General features: G+C 44.8%; 1 protein-coding gene across 1 annotated transcript; it reads left to right on the top strand.

Moving 5' to 3' along the window:
• The first annotated feature begins 20,109 nt into the window (after window positions 1–20,109).
• LOC148040093 (uncharacterized) lies at window positions 20,110–23,947 on the top strand. Its single transcript, XM_087696601.1, has one exon. It carries the CDS (start codon window positions 20,441–20,443, stop codon window positions 22,418–22,420), a length of 1,980 nt encoding a protein of 659 aa, XP_087552727.1. The 5' UTR covers window positions 20,110–20,440; the 3' UTR covers window positions 22,421–23,947.
• Window positions 23,948–24,600: the final 653 nt, after the last annotated feature.

Below are 24,600 nucleotides of genomic sequence, written 5' to 3'. Positions count from 1 at the left end.
GCAGCACACATCATCGGTTGAAGCCATGGTGCAACTGTCTATGGCATTGGGATCAAAGTAGAGGGGTGGAAGGTTGTGTTCTTGTGGAGTTGGATTTTGCCTAAGTAGTATTCTAAGTAGCCTAAGGTAATTACAAGTAGTAATAATGAATGCAAGGTTGGGGCGTGAGGAGAATTCCTCTACAAAACGGACTATAGAGTCACCCAGATTTTCTAGGGTAAAGGTAAGGGCCTCTTCCAACTTAGTACAATTTGCATTGTAGATTACAGGGAAGTCATACCGATTGTGGACATTGGGGTCAAAATCCACTCCCATTCTTCAGGGGTATGGCATGAATGTCAAGTTGTTGTGTTCAAATGGGAGGGTGTTGTAGAAAGCCACCCAAGTGTCCATATTTATGTCATAGAGGCGCATTCTCCATGTAGGCTGGCACTCATAGCCCAGCACTGATCTCAGGACCTCAAAAACCTTGTCTTGCCCAAATTTCTCATCCTCTGTGCCCCAGGGGGTGGGATTCTGCTCTCTCTCCGCAAGCCATTTTTCCTCAAGCCTACTTCCAATGTTGATTACTTCTCCTACCACCTTGATTGGTAGAACCTTGCGCAAATTAGCCAAGAACTAGAAGCTTAGATCGAAGGGGTTTCTAGAAGTTTCCTATTGTTCTCGATTACCAAATCAGTGTGAAAGCTTGCTAAGAAACTATACTGGCTCGATGAAATAGGCGTGGGTGGTACTCGTACCGGTCTGGCGTTTAATCTTCTCCTTGTTTCCTCCACCATTTGTTTTCTTTTTCCCTTAAGTGTGGCCCTTCTTTCTTCCGATGTGTCCTCCTGTTGTTGGTCTTCCGGGCATGGTGGGGAAGGAAGCTATGGGGCCATCTCTTCTTCATGGGGCCCCATCTCGCGGCCTCATCTCCTTATGCTAGGCTTCCTTTTGGACTCCTTCTATGACCCCAATTGCATCTATTTCCTGTGACGTTAGACCTGCCAATAGTAGGTATCTCTGTTGCTCTTCCTGGTTAGGTTGACTCCCACAGGTTGCAGCCACATCTATAGGCCTACTCTCAAAGCCTTGCATGCAATCTACAGCTTTTTCTTGATGGTTTCAACAGCCTCCCTTTCCTACGTCTGGGTGACATCGAGTAGTGCATTGAAGAAGGTGCGTTGATGGATTTCAAAGCCCGCTTGGGAGGCCTCTACTCGGCTTTCAACTAGTACCTTATCTTTTTTAGCCTAGGCCAGACGATGAGCTAAGGCTTTGACTTGTTTTTCATTATGTGCTGCCCATTCGTTTGCCCTTTTTGTCATCTCCTCAAGGCTTTCCCACTACCTTTGAGCTAGCATTGTTAGCCTCCATCCTTGATCTTCCATTTCTCCTTTCAATCTCTACTGCTCTTCCTGTGCCGAGGCTGCCTCTTGTGTCAATTTTTCCACTTCTTTTTCGTATCTGCATGCTCATTCCTCCCTCAGTGCCTCCAATCTCTTTGTGGCTGTAGTGACCTTTTCCATTTCAACTTGCAAATCCTCATAAAGCCCTATGATCTCTTCATTGTGTCTTCCCAGGTGCATCATGGCTTTATTTTCTTCGTTCAATCTTGCCTACCATTCAACATCTGCTTCTTCTTTAGCCTGTAGCTATTCCTTGAGCTCACTGATCTCCCTTTGGGCCATGGCTATTTGGTGGGTTTTCTCCAATTGAAATGTAGTCATGGCTTTCTTTTCTACTTCTAGCTCTGTCCACTGTGATTTTTTTATCTTCATTGGCTTTCTCTAATTGAGAGAGAAGCTCGTTGACATATTCATTGTATTCCACGAGTGGCATCTCTGTTGCGGGGACGGAGGTTGTAGAGGTTGCCACCTTTTGCCTCTTTGGGTCTTATCTAGACTCGACATCTATTGTTGCTGATCTTTTGGTTCTTGCCAAAGGTGTCCCTTCTCCTGCTCCTTGACTCATTTCCTTATTCACAAAGTATTCGACCTAGGCCATTAGGTTGCTAGCATCCACCTAAGTGATAGAACTAGGTGTGGATATGGTGGTGGTAGTGGTGGGCACCAGGAGAGTAGGAATGGGGGTGATTGGGGCCTTGCCCTTGCCTTCTTGCATTGCAGGTGGTATGAGTTCTAGCACGTGGGCACTTGAGCTTGGCCCTTCATCTTTAAGCAGGCTCATGGGCTTTGGCTTGTCCTACCTGAACTACTGCTCAATGAACCTGCACGTTGCAAGTGCTATGTCTTCCTCCTTCTTTCTTCTCAACTCCTCCTCCTCTTCCTTCTTTCCTCCTTAGCCATTTTGGAATCCCTGTGAGACTTCTGCAAGTCTGCCTTTTCTTCCTTCCTTCTCTCCTCTCCTTGCTTTTCCTGTGAAATTTCCTTCTTTCTCTTTGCAACCTCTCCCCAGCTAGACTGCTCTTCCTATTCCTTGTCTTCTCCTTCCTCACTCTCACTGTCCTTTCACTGGACTGTGCCTCTCATTCCTGGTGAGGTGGTGACCTGCTCGGTGTTTCATTAACTTCTTCTCCTCCTCCCTACCCTTGCCCCAAGGCTTCTCTAATGATGGTGGTGAGGACCCCACCGAATCTAGTGGTTGAGGCTTGTGAAGATGCGGCCTTTCTTTTAGCCTTGGTGGGAGGGGACTCTCCTCTAGCAAGCTGTCCTCCTGTTGCTAGAGCCATATTTTGCATGTTCTTCTTCCGAGAAAGGCAATTTGCCAGTCTTTTCTTGGCCTGCCATGATGGTTGCCTATCATGAAGCCACATTCACCATTAGTGCTTTCAAAAGAATTACTCACGAAAGGAAAGACTTCATGCTTGCTGACTTGAGATGCTTAAGCACAAGAGTACACTTTTCCTTCAAGTAATCCCTTCGTTCCAAGATTTCATGACACTTTTCCTTAGCTCACAAATTAATGTTTCATCTATTTTGGGCATTAACTGAGGTTTTTTAGTTTTCCTTGCGCATTTTATTCACATTACTTATTTGATTTTACCTTTTGATTTCACCTTACCCCCTCCCCCCTTGAGAAGATTGACAAGGATCCTTCCTAGGATTAGAGGTTAAAGGATTAAGGGCATTCAGGGCCTATGCACGATGCTTCACTTCCGCATGAGCCAAGCATAGAAGTTTGGATTATATTCCATTTTAGCGTAGTGGTCCATGTCAATAGGTCGAATGCCTACATGAGTGATATAGGTAAGGATGTTCATTAGGAAGTCACCGGAGTCAATTTGGCTAGCAATGTGTAACTCCTCATCAGTTAGAATACGATCTAAAGATAGGTGGGTCAGGAGGTGCTCTTCTAGGGGTCTATTACGAATTGTTATCAAAACCCTATAGGAGGTTGGAGCTACATAAGTAGGGTCATACTCTGAGGTTTTGATAGCACATCTCTATTCAGCATTAGTCATGATTTGATAGCTCTCAAATTCCCATTGAAGTCAAAGAGCATACCATTTACTCAAGAAAGAAGAGGTGTTGTCAGCAAGCTACTTCAACTCTTCGATTTCTTGGTTGGTGGTATAGGTAGTGCGCTTGTCATATGACATGATGAGGCATTGTTTATGTGCTTGCTCACGGGAAATCTCAGTGGCAATCAACTCCTCAATTGCTTCAACAGCCTTAATGAATACAAATTCGGATTCTTCCCATGAGCAAGGTAGCGTATGCACCTTTGTTGCTAAAGGCTCTTCCAAAAGGTCTAAGTCCAAGCGGTCATAGCTTTTAGCAAGCGATCGGAAGGTGGCATCTAAGCGTCTAAGGCAAGAAACCAAGTCATCCCTCGTGTTCTCAGCGAAGTCCGCAGCGAAGGTTAGAATTGATCTCCACTCGTAAGAGGGTTTAAGGCCTGCAGGTGGCTGGGGCCTGGGCTAGGGCAGCCTGCTGGCTGAACTAGAGAGTTTAGCACAAATGATTGTTACAGCTCTAGTTGATTCTGCGGTTTTGGCTTGGCCTCTTGTTCAATAGGCTGAGCTGTGGCTGCTGGGGGTGCTTCTAAGGTTTGAGGGGCACTAGTAGGCCCAAGTTGAGATAGTTTGTTTGTAGCAAGCTGCAGTTTAGGCCTATAGATTATTTTAGATTTTGCGGGGCTGGGCTTCAGAGGTTCTATGGATTTAGCAGCCTGAGTCTATTGGGGCCTAAGTGCCTAATTTGTCCTGACGTTTTGTGTGGTCAAGCTTGAGGGTAGCATTTGAGTAGGGCCTTTGGCTGTTTTGGCTTTAGGTACCCAAATCCATGTATTACCCTCATAATAGCCTTGTGCTTGCAATAAGGTCTTGGGAACCCATCATGGATGGGGACCATATGTTGATGTCTATGGTTTTGTCTTGGCCTCCTAGGTATCGAGTGTGGGTTCTTAGTGTTGCGTGGCTGGGGATGTGTACTCCTAGGGGTGAGCCTTGATGTTTAGGTATCCATTTAAGCCTTGGTTCAGGTGTCTTAGTTTTGGCTTTCACTTGATTGCAAATCTTTAGGTTTGGCGGGTGGTGGTGAGTCACAACCCCCCTCCTTAGACTTGGTGGCGGGTTTCTCTACCGGTGGCTTTGCAAACTTTGAAGGAATCGCGCAGCCCCCCTTGCTGAAAGTGGTGACTATGTGTATGTTGCCTATGGTGAGGTGGATATAGTGAGACTCGTAGTCAACATTGCAATGAGCTTGCTTTTTGAATGTGCGTCCTAAACATCGATTCTGTACCTGCATCTTTGGCATTTGGCAACACATAGAAGATCATTGGTATAATTTCAGGCTCGATAGAGACTGCAGCCTTGCACTTTCCCAAGAGTGCATATAATCAATCCCCATATGGGCTGAGTTTGGCGTTGGTGGCCTGTAACTGCGGTTTACCAATGTGAGTCCAATGAAGACATAAAAATTAGCTTCCTCACATCGACCAATGCATTGAAGGTGTTTGTTTGCTTGGAAGTGATCATTATGCTTAGGTAGGTTGGTTCTATTGCTTCCTCATCCTCGTCGTCAATCTTTGTGATAATGGCCACTCGTACGTTGACAGGGGGCTTCAGCATTGGAGGCTCATGCAATGGGTGTGTGGGAGGGTAGTACTTCTTGATGCGATTGCCATTGAAAAAGCCTATGCCCTCTCCTTCAAGGGTTTTCGAGTTCCACATTACCGGTTCTGCTGATGATGGTGCGGGCCCTGAAAGGCCCTAACCCTCTAAACTTCATCTTCTATTTATGACCCTTGACAGAGTACAAGATTACTAAGTCTCCCTGTTCGAAATCTTGCTACTTTCACATGCTTGTCAAACCACCTTTTGCCTCTTGCCTTCTCACATATTAGCATGTGGGTGGCTAGAAGTTGAGTTTTTGATAGGCGTTCTAGCTCAACTAGGTGCTTTGTCCATGCCTCCTTTCCCTCCCATCTCTCTTGATGAGTGATTCTCAGGCTAGGAATGAAGAACTCTACAAATAGAATTACTTTAGTCCCATAGGTTAACTTGAAGGGAGTCTATCTCACAGCCGTTTTATAGGCTATGTGGTAGGCCCATAAGGCTACCATGAGTTTGTTACCCCAGGTGATGTGCGAAGCAAAGACTACCTTGGTCAAGACGTTTACTAATATCTTATTCATAGACTCAGCCTAGCCATTTGCCTGAGGATAGTATGGTGAGGATTTGCGATGGATGATTAGAAAGGTGGGGATATGAGATGAGCGATCACTTCATTGATGAAGTGCATGCCTTGGTCGCTAACAAGTTTGATGGGACAACCAAATCTTGAGATTACCTGTTCCCAAAGGAACTTGGTAGTGGTCCTAGCGTCATTCTTTCTTGTAGCTTGTGCTTTTGCCCACTTCGTGAGGTAGTCTCTGGCAACAATGATGTACTTCGCTTGTGAGATATTGCTCCAGGACTAATTGGCCCAATGAAGTTGATTCCCCACTTCTCAAATGGTTGCCTTGCAATGATTGGACTCAACTCCATTTTGTCCTTGCGAATTGATACCTTGGTCCTTTGGCACTCATCATAATGCTTTACGAATCGTGCTGCATCTCGAAAGAGAGTAGGCCACCATAGCTGAGACTGCAGCACCTTGCGGGCTATTGTGTCTCCGCTAAAATGCCCTCCTGCTATTCCGTCATGTGCCTCTGCCAGCGCATCATGCTCGCATACACATCTGCGCAACAATCTATCTTGCCCTAGCCGATAGAGTTGGCCTGCTATCAACTGATATGGTTGGATTTTGAGAATGAGACGCCTAAGTCAGGCTTTTTCTATTGGTTGTTCAAGGAGTTCGTGCTCAAGCACTTAGACTATGTCATCTACCTAATAAGGCATCAAATTAGCTCTAAACAAACCTTTTGCACTAGATAGGCTAAATAGATGGGCATCAAGTAGTTTGTTTGCAATGCCTTATCTAGCAGCTTCTCCTGTGGGGATGCAAGACATATGGTTAGCTATATAATGCTGCTTTCCTTTACGCACGACCATGGAGAAGTCAAATTCTAAAAGCAAAAGTAACCATTGAGCTATGCATCCTGTAGCGCATGGTTTATTAACAAGGTAGAGCAGAGCTTGATGGTCAACAAAAAATGTAAAAGGTATAGCCAAAAGATAATGCTGAAACTTCTTTTTACAACAAACACCATGGCTAAACCATATCTCTCCATCATTGAATAATTCATTTTCGTATCTATGAGTTGTCTACTAGCAAAGCTCACATGATAGTCTAAGTTGTGTTCACTAGGCTGGCACAACACTGCTCCCACAACGAACTTAGAAGCGTCAATGTGAACATGAAAAGTGATTGTCTAGTTTGGGGCTTGAAGAAAGGCACAGTGGTTAGAACCTTTTTCAACTGCTCATACGCACATTGGCATTCCTCAATCCACTTGAATATAATTAGCAACTTGTATAGAGGTCGAGCAATTGATGCATAGTTTAATACAAATCGTCGATAATACCCTATATGGCCTAGGAAGCACTAAGCTCCCTTGTAATCAGTTGGTGGTGGAAGATCGACAATAACCTTGACTTTTGAGAAGTCACTGGCAATGTCGTTCTTCGACACCATGTGCCCTACGATGCATTCGTGTTTCACCCAGAACTGACACTTTAAGGGGTTCAATGAGGAATGATATAATCGACACCGTTCAAAGATAGCTCGGAGTTTGTCTATGTGCTCCTTCCAAGTGGAGTGAACACACAAATCATCGACAAAAGCATGTAACTCCTTCCTAAGCATATCCTTGAATATAGCACATATGAGCCTCTAGAAGGTAGCTAGCATGTTAGTCAACCCAAAGGGCATGACTATGTAGGCAAAGACTCCCCACTGAGTGGCAAAGGCAGTCTTGGGCCTATTGTCAAGGTGCACTTGCACTTGGTTGTACCCTGAGAAGCCGTCCAAGAAACTATAGGCCTCTTTACCAGCCACTCTCTCCAATATGTGCTCAGTGTACGACAATGGATAATTATCTCTCTTTGTGGTAGCGTTTACCTTTTTGTAGTTAAGGCACACCCTGATCTTCCTATTCTTCTTTAGTACGATGACTATGGGTGAGACCTAGTCTGTGTGCTCAATCTCGTAGATGAATCCTGCTCTCATTAGCTTATCAATTTCTTCCTTGACAGCGTGGGCATGCTTTGGATTCATGGGATACAATCGTTGCTTTGACCGGTGTTGTGTCAGGTGCCATGGGTATATTGTGAGTCACTACACTCGGATCTACCCCTTTAAGTTCCTCTAGGGACCAAGCAAAGATGTCTACATACTCTTGCAAGAGAGCAATGAGACTTTTTCCTCTCCCTTGGTTAGGTCATCAACGATAAAGATAGGTTGGGGTGCCTCCCCCTCCCTGACTAAATTGACCTCCTTGACCTTGGTGGGTCCTTCTATTGGTTCACTTGCCCTTGATGTTTGGCTCCCATCAAGATCACTACCCTATCACCTTTCTTAAACTTGGTGAATCTCCTTGGTAGATCTTGCGGTGTTCTTTGCTCCTATGCATGCACATCCTTAGGCTGTTTCCTTCTTTTGTCCTTTAACCTTCGGCACCTGAGGTGGACAAGTAAGTTCCCTTTGGTACGTATGGTCTTAGGAGGTAATGGCAATTCGAGATCACTATCTAAGCTCACTTCTAATTTGGAATCTAGCTCTCCGTCTTTGCTAGAAGAGGAAGTCTCTTCCTGGTGGTCATAGCCTTGATGGTAAATCCATCTTAAGAAATGGTGTGGCACTTGGTTGGGCTAGACCTGCTTGCTCAAAGTCTATTACACCTATGTACACCAACCAGGTGCAATTGCAATCCATGTGCATGACACCTCTTTCGATTCTAAAGGCATTTCCCTTGCATGGTTTGGAGTCTGCTCATATTTGCTCTATCACATGTCCCTCGATGTTATATTCTATTATGTCAATCTCCCCTTCACTCTTGTCAACAATTATAAGGAACAGAAGTCCTCATATTCTTTGTTAGAGCCATCTTTGTCCACCTACTCGTCATCTCCCAGGTCTTGACATGTCTTGTCCCTCTCGTCAGAGACTAATGCCCAATTGTACCTCAAGTTTAAGTTGTACACTTTGGTCCATCGCCACCTAGGTCCGTTTAAGAGATCTTCGAGTGGTTTAAGGTTTGCTGACGGGTTGCTAGCTAACTTGTTGGTCAAGTGTTCTAAGATCTCATGGAGTTCACATCTATTGTTTGGTACTTGGAATATGACCGGGTTGGGTCCTCTATGTGTGCTCCTAGCCATCATGTGGATTGCCACACTGAGGGCTCTTCTTGGGTCTTGCCAATTGCTTTCACAGCTTGCTCGTTGTCTGAGAACGGTAGATCGATTGTAGTAAGGACATGCATCCAGTCTCACTCATCCTCAGGGCAAGGGATATACTTAGTCAGTGCCCTATAAGATTTCCCATTCTGGCCATCACCCTTTAGCATAGAGGAGATGGCATCTAGGTCGACTGTCATGATCTTCTAGGTGTCCATCTCTACTCTTACAGCTTCCGTTCGATTGCCTAGGAAGATTGAACCGTTGCCCCAGTCTTCCATGACTCTCGCATTATGTATCCAGGGTCGGCCTAACATGATATCATAGTCCACTCCCTTCATGACTATAAAATCAACTGAGAATTGGACTCTTGCGATTTTTACTAGCTAATTCTTTAACACATCGAATGGCTTCACTTTCGTTCCATTAGCTAGAGTTACGTTAAACCTGGGCGTCTTGACTAGTGGGTTACCCCAGGTTTAGAGCACTACATGGCTCAACACATTGACTCCCGCTTCCGTGTCTACAGTTCCTTTCCTTGTGGTGCCACCTAGAGGCAAGATAGCATGCATTTCAGTGCCCTCCCAAAAAGCATTGACGTGTAAGGATTTTGGCACCGAGTGCATCATCAAACTCGGTATTCTGCATTTCTCCATCATGTTTGTGTATCGGCAGCACCTTGCCCGATTGGTCCTTCAATCCACTGTTTCAGCTCTTGCCACAGTGGCAAATGCTGCCTAAGCATATCTCCTAGGCTTACAATCACCGGGGTGGTTATCAGTGAGGTGAGGAGATTGCTAACTGCTTGCCACTCTCCTATCCCTGCACTTCTTGGCCAATGGCTTTGGCTAATTCATTGGCATGTAGCGTTCAGGTTTTGTTTATGCGGCACTGCCTATGGTGCAATCGCATCTCTCGATTTTGGTCGTGGAGGTGACACCATCGTGCTTATGCTTGAGAGATCATCAATCTCGTCCTCCAATATGGGCTCGACATCTTTTTGGTGTTCCTGGGATTCTTTCACCAACTCCACCTTTTCAATGGCTTCGAGTTGGCCCTTTGGGTTGGGGTACTCCCCAACCTTTGCACTTCCCTTCTCAGTCGCCCTTAGGGCTGGTGTTTCTACATTTGTGTCCGTCACTTTCTTTCCTGCAGATAGCATTGTGGCACTCTCTGTTTTAGTTTGAGCTTTGTGTCTGATTTCTTCCTCCTTCTCCTACGGCTCCTCTTTCCGATTGAGGATGTGTCTAAGTTGCTAGGCCCTGGCCAATGATATGCCAGCTTGCTTTGTCTGTGTGCGGGTCATGACATACAACAAGGTAGGCATGGCCTCCCCATCGAGTGTCTCGACACCGAACAATCCTAATGGGGCTGATGGCTCATTTGTCGAGCTAGAAGAGGGCTTTCGTCTAGGGAAATCAACAAAGAGGTGTGTGATTCCACATTCAGCGCATCTCTGATCAGCATTGTCTCGATTTGCTTACTCCCATTCAGGGCAGTGCGAAAAGATATGTCCTAGGTGATTGCAAGTACAGCATTGGTTCTTGGGTCTACCCTCCTAAGCCTCTACCTCTCCCTCTACCTAATGCCATTACTAGTACTGGTCAGTAGTCCATAAGGACAGCATTGCCCTCTTCGTCATATGAGACGTAAGGGTACACGTAAGGCTCTTCGTTGTTCGGCTCCTCCACGTAGTGGACTAGAGCGTCACTCAGTGGATGGGTTACGTAGGGTCCAAGTGTTCTAGGTATGCTCGTGGGTTTTATCTCCATCCTAGGAATGGCTAGCTTGGCGTCATTGGGTGCTAGGAGAGCCAATGGGATTCACTAGGTATGGTGGATTATATGGTTGCGAGTACAGGAGTCTCCTCAGCAGTCTACAATGCATGGCATTGTGGCCAAACCTACCATAATTGGCACAAGGTCAGGACTGATGAGGGTCTTGACACTCAGCTGGTAGGTGGTTTCCGCCACAATACACACATTGGAAGTAAGGGCATGTTGGTCATCTCATCATCTCTTGTAATCTAGCTAGCTCCATCTTCATCTCCTCTAGCTCCTATCTTAAGTCAGTGCCCTTGCCTTTATCCTAAGTACTTGGGCCTGATCTTTCGCTTTTATCATCAAAGCTCTCTCGGAATTCCTAGAGATGGCCTCCTCTTGATTCGAGCTTCTGGAGTTTCTCTCCTTGAGCTAGTCGTCCACTGCTCGAGTTGCTGGCCAAGGCCTTCTAGAGCTCTTCACTTCGTATTCCATTAATGAATACTGTGGACACCGCTCTCTCAATTGGTCACTCGCTAATTGGGATTCTCTTGAAGAAACTCCTCACATGGGTCACATAATCCTGAATATCTTCCTTATCCCTTTACTTGACATTCATCAGTTGCAATAGTAGACTATCTGGGTACCCAACCTCCGAGAATCTCTTAATGAAGAGATTCTTTAGGTCATTGAAGTCATTGCGCTCTGCGATATCTAGACTAGTGTACTAAGTCCTTCCCTTGTCACCTAAGCATAAGGCGAAGGCTTGTGATCACTGAGTGAGATCGGTGAGGCCGTTGGTTTCACAAACCTGCTCGAACTGCTCCACAAAGCTGTAAGGGTCATTGTCTCGGCTGGTATTTATCTAACTGCTTCTGACTATAGGGATTTTAGATTGGCTCTTGGAGCCCTAAGTAACCCCTAATCCTACAAGCAACGAGGTTGCCATTGCGGCACCTCGCTCACAGCGGAAGCGTTGTCTAATAGTCGCTTCATGAGAAGCTCACTCAGTGTAAGATCTCCTTCTAGCGCTCTTTCCCTCTCAACATCAAGGCATGTCCTATTCATGGTTGCTAGTGCTAGCACCCGCTGAATATCACGCACTTCCATGTTCTACCGCAAGCTCCTAGCTTGCTGCTCTTGATTGTAGATCACTAGGCTTTGCAAGGCCTCTCATGCTAGTCTCCTCTCCTCTCCTAGGTCTGACATGACATCCTTGGAAATGCTACCGTGGTGGTTTGTCAGAGCTCGTAGATCATAATCGGTGACTAATCGCTGGATTTTTGTCGGGAGACCACCTAGGTCATGAGCTCCTCATCCCGTCCGTAATTAGTGCTTGTCTCTGCCATGTCCATGGTCTCGTGCTCCACCAAGTTGCCGATAAGATTGATTAGGTCGGATAGATCCACTTCTTTGATGGAGTCTGTCCTTGCTATGCCTGACTTCTCTATTGCGTTTTCAGCTGGGTCCTACGCTTGGGGTTTCAATCACCCAGCTATGTCTTAGGGTCTTCTCCTACTTGTGGGTTTTCCTTCAGGTTATTATGTCTGAGTGAGTTCCTTGTTAAGTACATGCGATTTTTAATTCACAATCACTATGTGTGGTGTATGCTCTTTTTTGTGCAATCAAGCTTTCCGGTTTTATTAAGTGTACTTTAAGTGTTGGAAAATAGTACAAGTATGAAGACAAGATGACCATTCAGCTTTCGCACTCCCACTTGTGTTCATGGTCTGATGGGGCTCTAACCTCAGTTCTTGGCCTTTCTTACTACTTGCTAGGGCCTCCGCTGTGTCATTCAGCTCGTTCAGGGTCAATTTGGGGTCTACTAGTCACCTACGGTCCTTAGCGTGTCAAATTTGCTACTAAGTGCGCTAGTACTGTTCCCGGCTGTTCGGCTATGATTTTTAGGTATGGGATTGACTGTAAGGCATTCGGTGGATTCTCCTAGTGTTGGTTGTGCTCCACGTCGTCCGGGATGTGTCAAATTTCCCAAGTTTGTCAATTTATCTGTGTTCGATTGTGCAAGGTCTGATTCTAAAAATCAGATGTCCAATTTACCAGTGATAGTTTGGTCTGATTTTGGTGTGTCCAATTTTCTAAATCAGACAAGTGGTGTATGATTATCAAAATCGAACAAGGTGTGTTCAAGTGATGACATGGCAGGGTTCGATTGTGGCAGTCTGATTTTCAAAATCGAACAAGGCCTTTGGTTCGAGTGTCCGATTTCTGGGAATCAGACATTGGGAAGCCTGTCCAATTCTGTCGGTTGAAACATGCATTGACAAAAATCTCCACGCTCGAGGGCTATGGTCTCCTACAAGACCTTCCAAAAATCAAATATGGGTGTAGGATAACAGTCTCATATACCTAAATCTCGTAGAAAACTCCGGCATGCTCCGATTGATCCGATGTAAGCTCATGGACTGCAAGCGCTCTCTCTCTCTCTCTCTCTCTCTCTCTCTCTCCCCCACACACACACACACACGGCTAAGACTGCAAATGAGGCTTTCCCTTGCCTCCCAAGGTCTTAAGCCCTTCCTGGAAACCTTAATCCTCCTGATCACCCCCTTGTGATTCCAACACATCTAAGCACTCATTTTTTTCATTTTTTCCCTGTTTATGCCCTATTTGGACATGTTTTACAGCAGCAAACCCTAAGCTTTTCACTTTGATTTCTTGATCCTAATCTACTCTAAATGCAACAAAAATCAAAAGCAAAGTATTAAATGATTTCTCCTACTCAACCAATAATCAAAAACAAAAAATACTTACTTGTAGCACGGATTAAAAACCCCGAATCTCCTATCTAACTCAAGCTTCGGGTCGCGGATGAAATCCTTACTTCAATGCTCGATTTGAGGTGCGTAAGCACTCAAGCTTGAATCCATTGGTCCCAACAATGGAACCAAAATGTGATGGGAGCTCACGCTCAACCGCCAAGACCCATGAACGGCTTATTCCTTCAAGTGTTTCAAGCGAGCATAATGGCTACCTCTCACATAGCCAATGCGTTATCCCTCTCTACGAGTGTAGTGAGCTTACCTTGATGCCCGATTGAGTTGCTTCCTCTCTCAAGTACTCCGATCGCTCCACGATTCGTGATGCAAGATCAAGCATCCTTAAGCCTCTTCCTCCAAGCTCCATCCTCCATAGCCATGCACGAGACGAGAAAAGAGAAGAGAAGAGAAGAAGAAGAGAGGAGATGGTGGAGGGCTTCACCTCCAAGATTCCTCACCCTCACATGCTCACTCCCTCACTCACTCACACTCCCTTCCTCAAGCACTCACAAGCAAGCATGAGAAGAGAAGGAGAGAAGAAGAAGAGTCCACTTTGCCACACATCAAAGAGTGAGCTCTTCATTCACTTTTCAACTTTATATACAAACCCCTAAATCCCTTTTGGGTGGTCATCCCCTTATCCCCTTTTTTACATGGCCTAGGCCTTCTTTCCCTTTGTCCTCCTATATTCCTAACTTCCTTTCTACTACTCATCTACCTTTACAATCTGCACAGGAGGGAGCCTGGCGCTCTTTTACAACAGTTTTAGGGGCGCCTTTTGCATTTAAAAACGTGCTTTTGCCTTTGACTTGATTTTTGAGACCGCCCTTGCACTTTTAGTCATTCTCCCTCTCTTGCCCCTTTCATTGTGTCTGATTTCCTCTTGGGCCACCTCTCTTAGGTCCACAACTTGTGCTTTTCCACTTTTTTTTATTTCTTCTTGTGCTGAGGTTAAACAAGGATGAGACATGCATACACCCTTACTTTCGTATGACAATGAGGGAAATCCCATCTTAATGGACTTTAAACCAATACCGGTGATGGCATTAGGTTGGGGAAGGGGTAGAGGCCATCATACATAGCGGCACTGATGGCAGGGTATTACCCCTTGGAATTTGAGGTGCATTGGCTTTATGGGATTCGCCAGCTATTCTTGTGCCTGCTATGGTTTTTGGCCATCATACATAGCGGCACTGATGGTAGGGTATTACCCCTTGGAATTTGAGGTGCAGTGGCTTTATGGGATTCGCCAACTTTTCTTGTGCCTGCTTAAAATCTTCTTCCTCCATCTGAAAATGGCAAGTTGACGGTGGCTAGCATGTGCATCCAATCTCGCTCATTCTCAGGCGGGCAGGGAATGCACTTCATCAAGGGTCCTCATGAATTCTTGTCTTGGGTGTCTCCTTTCAAGATAGAGGAGATGGTATCTAAGTCGATCGGCATGGTCGTCCAAGTATCCATCTCGAATCTCACTATCTTCGATCTACTACCTAGGAATATGAGGCTGTTACCCCAGTCTTTGATTGCTCGTACGTTCCTCATCCATGGTCTACCTAGCAAGATATTGTAATCTGCTCCCTTCATAATGATGAAGTTTACTGAGAAGTGGACACTTGCTATCTTCAAGGGCCAGTCCTTCAATACTCCGAATGGCTTAAATTTCATTCCATTGACTAGTGTGACATTAAACATTGCGGTCTCCACTAGCGAGTTATCACAAACCTGTAGAATTACATGGCTAAGCACATTGACTTCCGCTCCCATATCTACAATCCCCTTTCTCGTGACATCTCCTAGTGCTACCATTGGTAGGATTGCATGCGTCTCCATGCCTTCCTAGAAAGCATTCACATGTAAGGGGTTAGGCACTGAGGTCAATGTGAGGCTAAGTATCAGCATGGCTACGTCATTCTCATGCAAGTCGACTACTTCTAGCTCCTTAGATCCCTCTACCCATTGCTTTAATTCTCGCCATGACGAAGGGCTTTGCTTAAGTAGATTCCCCATCGGCAACATTATAGGAGCCGATAGCAAGGTTGTAAGTCAGCCATTAGCCACTTGCCTTTCATCTTGCCCTACACTCTTTTGCCACTGATCTTGGACAACTTGCCTACTATTGGTGTCTAAGCTTTGTCTTTGTGGTTTTACATGAGGTGCGAATACATCTCTTGAGTTTATGCGTATCGATGAGACATGCATACTCACATTGGAGAGCTCATTGATATTGTCTTCTAGGATGGGCTTGGCATCCTTTAGATGCTCTTGCGCTTCTCTCACCCACTCCTTAACTTTGTTGACTATTTCCAATCGGCACTTTGGATTAGGATATTCCCCAACCTTGGCACTCTCCTTCTCCGCTATTTTAGGTACTGAAGTCTTAGCCTCCTCTACCTTCGCCACTTGCTTCCCTCTCATTTAGTGTGGTAGCACTATCCATTTTTAGTGTCACTTTGGCATCAGTCCTTGTTTTCTTCCTTCAGCGAATCTTCTTTCCTATTGAGGCTGCATCTAGATTGCTAGTTTTTGGCAATGAAATACCAGCATACTTTGTTTGTGCCCTAGTCATGACATTCAATGAGATGGAAGTGGCCTCACCATCAAGTGTTTCGACTCCAAACAGCCCCAAAGGTACATAAGGTATGATGGATGAGCTAGTAGACAATTTTCACCTGGGACGTTCAGTATATAAGCGAGTGATTCCACACTCAATGCATCTCAAATCGGCCTTTTCTTGGTTATCTTATTCTCATTTGGGCCAATAAGATGAGATATGCCCTTGGTGGCTACAAGTCCAGCATGAGATTGGGTCTTGGCCTTGCCCTCATTTAACAGACTTGAACTCTATGGGATGCTTGAGTATCTAACAAGGGAGCTAGCTGGTCACCCAATTGTTAATCTCAAGCTGCTCCAAGATCTCATGGATGAACCAAAATGGCAATGAACTAAAGTGCACAATCTAAACCTTATGCAAATTGGGCACTAATCACATAGATGAAAAGAGAGTCGAGAATAGAGACCTAGATGACGATGATCAGTCAAAAGGTAGTAATTCAAACGATGAGTATAAGGACTACTATTCCTCGAACAAAGGTAGTGAAGAAGAGGCCAAGACGATAGAATATGATATTGATGGTCAAGTGATCGAACAAATAAAAGTAGACTCCAAGCCGCAGAGAGACAATGTATTGAGAATTGAAAGAGAAATCTTTAGAATTGAATGTGATCACACTTGGTTGGATCACTTAGGTATGATGGACTATGAGCAAGCAAGGCTAGCCTAGCCAAGTGTCGCGCCTCTCTTTAGGATGGAGTACCTTAGAGCTATGACCACCAGGAGAAACTCCATCCTCTAGCGAGGGTTGTGAGTTTAACTCAAAATTGGAGGTAAGCTCTCAGAGCGATCCAAAGATACCCCGAAACCACCTAAAACTAGACATACCAAAGGGGACTTGCCGGTCCACCTAAGGCACAGACAATTGAAGGAGGAAAAGAGAGGACAACCAAAAGGGTCAAAAGTCAAACAGTAAAAGAAACCCCAAGGCCTAATAAAGCGCCTCACTAAATTTAAGAAAGGGGACATAGTAGTGATCTTGTTGGGTGCAAAGAGACAATGATAGACAAGTGAATCGATAGAAGGACTTGCCAAAGTCAAGAAAGTCAACTTAGCAGGGGAAGGGGAGAAGCCTTGACCCATGTCTATAGCTGATGGCATGACCAAGCAAGAGGAGGTTGATCTTATTGCTCTCTTGTGAGAGTACATAGACGTGTTTGCCTAGACGAACTCAAAGGAGTCAATCTGAGGGTCATCACACATAACATCCCAATGACAGCTGACGCAATGCCAATGAACCAACAACCTTACTTGATGAATCCAAAGCATGCTCATGCCATGAAGGAAGAGATCAATAAGCTATTGAAGGCAAGATTCATCTACAAGATTGAGCACACAGACTGGGTATCACCCATTGTGATAATCTTGAAGAAGAACATAAAAATCTAAGTGTGCGTGAACTACAAGAAAGCCAACGTCGCAACTAAGAGAGATAATTATCTGTTGCCTTACACAAAGCACATGCTTGAGAGAGTAGTAGGAAAAGAGGCCTATAGTTTCTTGGACAGCTTCTTAGGTTATAACCAAGTTCAAGTACAACCCGATGACATGCATAAAACAATATTCACCATGAAGTGGGATGCGTTTGTGTGCATAGTCATCCCATTTGGGCTGACAAATGCACCTGCTACCTTCCAATATTTAATGTGCACCATCTTCAAAGACATACTTAGTTGGGAGCTAGAAGTATTTGTTGACACTCTATGCATGCGATAACCTTCGTGCAATCTTTGAATGATATAGGCTCTATAGTCTCTCTTCAAACCCCCTAAAGTGTCAATTTTGGGTGAAACATGAATGTATCTTAGGGAAGGTGGTGTCCAAGAATGGCATTGCCAGTGACTTCTCTAAGATCAGGATTATTGTTGACTTGCCACCACAAATCAACTATAAGGGAGTTCAATGCTTCTTAGGACACACACGATACTATCAACGCTTCGTTTAGAACTATGCATTGATTGCTAGACCACTCTACAAGTTGCTGATTGTATTTGAGTGGATCGAGGAGTGGCAATGTGCTTAAGAGGAATTGAAAAAGGTTCTCACTACCATACCAATTTTACGAGCCCCAAATTGGAACATAACATTCCATGTGCATATTGATGCGTCAAAGTTTGCCGTTGGAGTTGTTTTGTGCCAGCCTAGCAAACATAAGCTTGATTATCTAGTAAGCTTTGCTAGCAGACAACTCATGGATATGGAGATGAACTACTCCACAATGGAGAGGGAGGGTTTGGCCATGGTATTTGCTGTAAAGAAATTTCGGCATTATCTTTTGGCTATGCCCTTTACCTTCTTTGTTGGCCAACAAGTCTTGCGTTATCTTGTTAACAAACCTTGTGCTACTGGATGCATAGCTCGATGGTTACTTCTGCTTTTAGAGTTTGACTCTTCTATGGTTGTACACAAAGGCAAGCAACATTACATGGTAGATCACATGTTCCTCACCCACAGGAGAGGCCGCTGGACAGGGCATTATAGATGACCTACCAAATCCATACATTTTTAGTGTGTCTAGTGAAAATGATTTATTCAGAGCCGTCCTGACGCCTTATTAGCTGATGATATATACCAAATCTTAGAGTACGGACTACCGAAGAGACTTATTGAGAAGGCTAGGCAAAGGTATCTTATCCTTAAGATTCAACCCTATCAATTGATTATCGGCCAACTCTATAGGTTAGGACAAGATGGCCTATTGTGAAGATGCATGCGATGGACTACCTTACAAAATGGACCAAAGCTTGAGCCACAAGAAAGAACGATGCTAGAACTATGGCTAAGTTCCTTTGGGACTAAGTGATCTCACAATTTGGCTGCCCCATTGAACTAGTTAGTGACCAAGACACTCATTTCATTAATAAAGTGATTGCCCAATTGCTGTCCACTTTCTTAATCATCCATAGGAAATCATTACCTTACTACCCTCAAGCTAACGGTCAAGCGGAGTCCACAAACAAGATCTTAGTGAATGTCTTTACAAAGGTAGTCTCTGCGCCTTCACGTAGCACGACTGGGATAATAAACTCATGGTAGCACTATATGGGCCTATAGGCTTGACAGTTGGGCAAACACCCTTCAAACTGACCTACGTAATTGAATCGATTTTGTCAGTAGAGTTTTTCGTTCCTAGCTTGAGAGTAGTGGTGCAAGAGCGATGGGGTGGGAAAGAAGCATGGACTAAACACTTAGAAGAGTTGAAACGTCTCTTCGAGACACGATTCCTAGCTACTCATGCATTGATATGTGAGAAGGCAAGACACAAGAGTTAGTTTGATAAGCATGTCAAACGGCGTGACTTTGAGCAAGGCAACCTAGTATTGCTATACCTAGTGAAGGCCCATAAGCAGAAGATGAAATTCAGAGAATTAGAGCCTTTCAAAGTCTGCAATATTAGTTGACGAAGTACTATCCCCCAACCCATCCAATGCACGAGCTGCCAATGCTATAGTCGCCTATCAACATGAGAGTAGCCACCATCACAAAAATCGAGGATACGGACGAGGAGGCAATAAAACCTGCTTATTTACGAATCACAATCCTTGCTCAAAAGACATGCACTTCTGATATGCTCATTGATGAGGGAGCTGACTTCAACATCCTTATTCACGAGCATTGGGCTCTCATTGGTCATCCCCAACTGCAATCCACAAATGCTAAGCTCAACCCATTTGGGAGATAGTCCTACCCTCTGTTAGGGAAGTGCAAAGTAGTGGTCTTTATCAAGACTGAAAGCCTACCCATGATTTTCTATGTGCTACCTAACACCAAGGCCATAGGTAAGGAATTGCTACTAAGACATGCTTTCAAGAAGCAAGCACATTGCAATGTCAACTCCAACTCGCAATGCATTCACCTCGCCATTGGCAATGTGAGGATAGTAACGGCTTTGAGCAAGGGCAGTGTGGCTCCACCCAAGCCCGCAACGCCACCGATAGTAGTACCTAACACAAAGATCGACCAATATGTATGAAAGGGAATTGGCAGTCGTGTTGCATACTTTTGCCTAGTGTTCCTTATTTTTGGTAACCACTAATATTCTTTAATATATTGAAATATAGTTTTTCATCTTAAAAGAAAAAGAAGAAAAGGCCTAGGGCAGGTGAGGAACCTTGTGATAGTGTGAGTTTACCTAACCTATTAAGCGTCCATGGAAGGTTAATAACTTGAAGAAAAGGCCTAGGGCACGTGAGGAACCTTGTGATAGTGTGAGTTCACCTAACCTATTAAGCGTCCATGGAAGGTTAATAACTTGGAGGTCGGATATCCTCGACTTCCGCTGTGTGTGTGGGTCTTCTTGCGAAAGTTGAGAACTTTACCCACGTACCAATAAGGCACTCCTAGTTCTTTTCTGCAGGAGAGCCATCTTCTGCGATCCGCGTTTTCACGCCAAAGAGGCCAAGCGGCATTTACAAGTATCCAGAAACCTCTCCTGGAGCGAAACCCTACCTGGAGCTTCACAGGCGAGACGCAGACGGCTACACAGGATTTCGCGCATCTTTCATGTGAAAGCCCTAATTGCTGAGGGAAGACTCCTGACTCCTTCGCAGATACAGGTACCGTAGCCAGTATGCCGGCCCTGAGTAGCCGCCGGCTGCTCATTACTTACCCTGACTGTGGAGATGCTTTGGAGCTTCCTATCATTGTGTCGTCAAACGGCTACCCTGTCAAGACCTCCAGGTTTGAACCAGCCGGTGTTTCGTTTCATTCTTTAGCCCTTCGTCTTTCAGGGATCAGTGAGAAGCAGGAGGAAGAGGAGGCCTTATCCTTAATCAAGGAAGAAAGCATCTCCACTTCCTCGGACTCTTTTCATTTCAAAAAGGGGAAAAAGAAGTCTTCTGGTGGCCAGGAGGAGCAGGATCATTATGCCTTGCTAGGGTTGGGTCACCTTCGTTACCTAGCCACTGAAGATCAAATACGAAAATGTTATCGGGAGGCTGCATTAAAGTTCCACCCCGACAAACAGGCGGCCCTCATCCTTGCGGAGGAGACAGATTCTGCGAAAGAGGCCAAGAAAGAAGAAATAGATCAACACTTTAAGGCTGTCCAGAAGGCTTACGAGGTGCTGATTGATCCTGTCAAGAGGCGGATTTTTGACTCCACAGATGAGTTTGATGATGCAGTTCCTGGAGATTGCGCTCCACAGGATTTCTTCAAAGTTTATGGGCCTGTTTTCATGAGGAATGCACGGTGGTCAGTGATCCAGCCAGTTCCGCCTCTGGGGAATGAAGAAACACCTCTTAATGAAGTGGACAGGTTCTATGATTTTTGGAACCGTCTCAAAAGCTGGAGGGAATTTCCCGATGCTAACGAATATGATTTGGAACAGGCAGAGAGCAGAGATCATAAGAGATGGATGGAAAGACAGAATGCAAAGTCGTCGGAGAAGGCTAGGAAAGAAGAAAGTGCAAGAATTCGGGCTATTGTTGAAAATGCATTCAAGAGGGATCCAAGAATTTTGAAACGGAAGGAGGATGAGAAGGCTGAAAAGTCGAGAAAGAAACAGGCGAAGGAACAAGCCAAGAAGGAGAGAGAGGATGAAGCTGCCAGAGTAGCAGAAGAGGAAAGGGTAAGGAAAGAACAGGAAGAGAAAAGAGCTGCTGAAGAGGCAGCAGCTCAGAAAAAATCAAAGGAGAGAGAGAAGAAGTTGCTGAAGAAGGAGAGGTCAAGGCTACGAGGGCTAGCTGCTGAAGTAACTACAAAGAAGGTGTTAGGAGTTGTTGAGGATGACATTGAGAATCTCTGCAGCAGGCTGGATATTGATGAACTCCGGCGCTTATGCGATGATATAGAAAAGAAGGACTTGCAGGAGCAGGCACAGATTTTGAAACATGTCCTTGGGCTGAAAACGGCCTCCTCCATATCCAATGGTTCCTCGATTGCAGAGTCAAAGACAGAATCAGATGGACATGAGGGAGGCAAGCCTTTCAGTACGCTTAATGCTGGAGAGAAAAAGGAGAAACCTTGGAGCAAGGAGGAGGTAGACCTATTGCGGAAAGCAATGCAGAAATACCCTAAGGGCACGGCACAGAGATGGGAGGTTGTTTCTAATTACATTGGAACAGGCCGCTCTGTTGAAGAGATTCTGAAGGCAATAAAGACTGTACTCTTGCAGAAGCCGGATTCTTCAAAGGCTTTCGATTCCTTCTTGGAGAAGCGTAAAGTGGCAAATGTTGTAATCTCCTCTCCTTTGTCCACACGGGAAGGACCCTCTGAATCGCCTGGAGTACAATCTTCATCCACTTTCTTGGCAGATAATGGTGCAACAGAGAGCAATGGGAAAATGGTTGATCATAAAGCTGAGAAAGCTAAACCTGCTGTGGATGGGAGCCAGGCAAGTGCCAATGGAAAGACTGTCAAGACTGAACAGGATGTGTGGTCTGAAGTACAGGAGGGTGCACTTGTCAAAGCATTGAAGGCATTTCCCAAAGACACACCCCAAAGGTGGGATAGGATAGCAACTGCAGTGCCCGGAAAGTCAAAAGCTCAATGTTTCCGGAAATTTGGAGAGCTCAAGGAAAACTTCCGATCTAGGAAGGGAACAGAGTAGGAATTTAAGCCATCTTTTGGTGCATACAATTTTTGGGTGCTGCTGCAGTTCTTAAATGATTCAGAGGCTTCCTTCTAATAGAGGATTTATTTGCTGGCTTCTCTATAAAACGGATGCCAGTTTTGTCCAAGCAATATCACAAAAGTATACAGTTTTTTTCCATCATGGCTATCATAGACCAGAGAAAAGTATTCATCTTCTTTTGCCGTAATGTTCTTCCTTTTGTTCAGTTTCCATTCACATACCAAAATGGCATTTTTCATGTTTCTGGTTGGCAAGTGCTAATCTTAACATGGTAGTTCCTGAGAATGATACGTGATGTACAAAGTCAAGTGATTACCCTCCTGTACTGCCTATCTATATTCCATCTAGTGTCTTTTCTTTTCAATAACATACAGGGCCATACCACTTTAGTCTAACTTTCACAAAGTGGTCTGTAATGTTGTGGAAGCTTCTTGTTGCTTTGTGTCGTTTTAGACAGTCCAGTGGTCTTGATCCTGTTTCATTTTACGTTGTCCATCCAAGTGCTTTTGATATGAGAATATTGGACTTCAGAGAAAGCTGTCGAATATGTTATGTTTAAGGTCTACATGTGTCACACATTAAAATGTGATGGTGACGCTCAATTCTTGCCCCCTCTCTCTCTCGTGAGGCCTTGTTTGGTGAATGGAAGGAACACATCACCAAAGAAGAGATTTACTGGGGCTAACATGATCGTCAGCGTATTGAAGAAATGACAATGGAGCATCGCTACTAACATTACATGGTGTTTATTCTAAGTAGTGAGCAGGGAAGAAGAGAAGGCTTGCTGATTATTTAGTAGCTCAGGAGTGTTCTCAAGCAGTTACTAATCAAGTGTGTGACTATTGGGGCTCAAATTCACACAACATGGTTGTAGCAAGATGCATGTTCTGGGGGATTTGCACTGCTTTTGTACAGTAGACATCCCTTGGGTCCTGTGATGCTGTGCATTGCCCTGCATTGCACCAGCTACTTGTGTTCTTGTCCAAAAGCCTGCATAAAAGTGAGGTAAGCCAAACAAGGTGTTGTACAGCACTGCTAAGCACCACAGCATTTGATGAAAGCTACGCCAGATACCCATCCAAAACATAGCAGCAGGAAACATTCATTGTGATGAGGGAAAGAGTGGTTAATTTGGTGGAGATATTCTTGTTGCCAAGTGTAAATAGCCAATAAGATCGACACATTGAGCAAAGAGAAAGTTGACACGTTGGATGATCCAACTGAACTAATGGACAACCACATGAATGTCAACTGAATCACCTGCTAACCCAGCATGATGAGTCAGTACGCCTTGATTGAGTGACTGTTCATGACTGGAGTGTTGCAATTGCTTGTCCAGTGGTAGCACATTAGACATGCTAGGATAGGATGAGGGCTTGTGCAGGTTTGTGTATAACCCGTGCAACTTGCCACCAAGATTCCACAGGCATGTGCAAAGTACTCTTGCTCAGCCTCCACCTCCTAGGAAGTCCATCTCCACAACAGATCGGTGAGTTCTCATGTACTTCAACATGTATGTAAATTTGACTCCATTCGATAATACTTGAAAGCTTCAATATATTCTGGACTTATTCTAGTAGTTCTTGCTTAAGGGCAAGCAGAGCTTTCTTAACTGTGGAAAGGCACCATTGCAAGTAATATCGTTAAATTAAACAATATTGCCATAGAACAAGTCAGTAGAATCACATCATTTGAAGTTCACTAGCTAAGAGCATTAATGTTTTATGAAGTGCCTCAATCGTGCTTTGCTTGAATGCAGATGACTAAAAGAGTGTTATTTGAACTCGAAAGACACATTTCTCTTTTGACGAGGACCAACATGGTACAAAATTAGAAGTCAGCTTTGTGACATTGTCATGAACCTGGGGGGCCTTAAGAGTTCATGTGCAGCACCAAACACTGGATGGTCTCATGCCTTAGCATCTATAGAAGGGGCTTACTCATATCAAGGGTCAAGCGGGTTCTTCCTTGCCTTGACACCATAACATGCCCCATAGGGCTCAAGCCTTCATGGGGTGACCCCCTAGGGTCGACATTGTTCACCACATCATGTCGCCTTGTCATAGCGCCTCAATGCGTCATGGTCCCCTTGGGACAATGTGTTGTGGCTCCCCCTTGGCGCATGACTCCAATAGCGCATCTCACATAGCATGGGT

Source organism: Lygodium microphyllum, chromosome 2, assembly GCF_053477565.2.
Source record: "Lygodium microphyllum isolate KBCC chromosome 2, Lygodium_microphyllum_v1.1.10, whole genome shotgun sequence".
Taxonomy (NCBI): domain Eukaryota; kingdom Viridiplantae; phylum Streptophyta; class Polypodiopsida; order Schizaeales; family Lygodiaceae; genus Lygodium; species Lygodium microphyllum.
This window is presented reverse-complemented; position numbering and strand designations above follow the sequence as displayed.

Bases quoted from the DNA above. Each gene is read 5' to 3' on its own strand.
- LOC148040093 (XM_087696601.1), top strand. From the start codon at position 20,441: ATGCCGGCCCTGAGTAGCCGCCGGCTGCTCATTACTTACCCTGACTGT.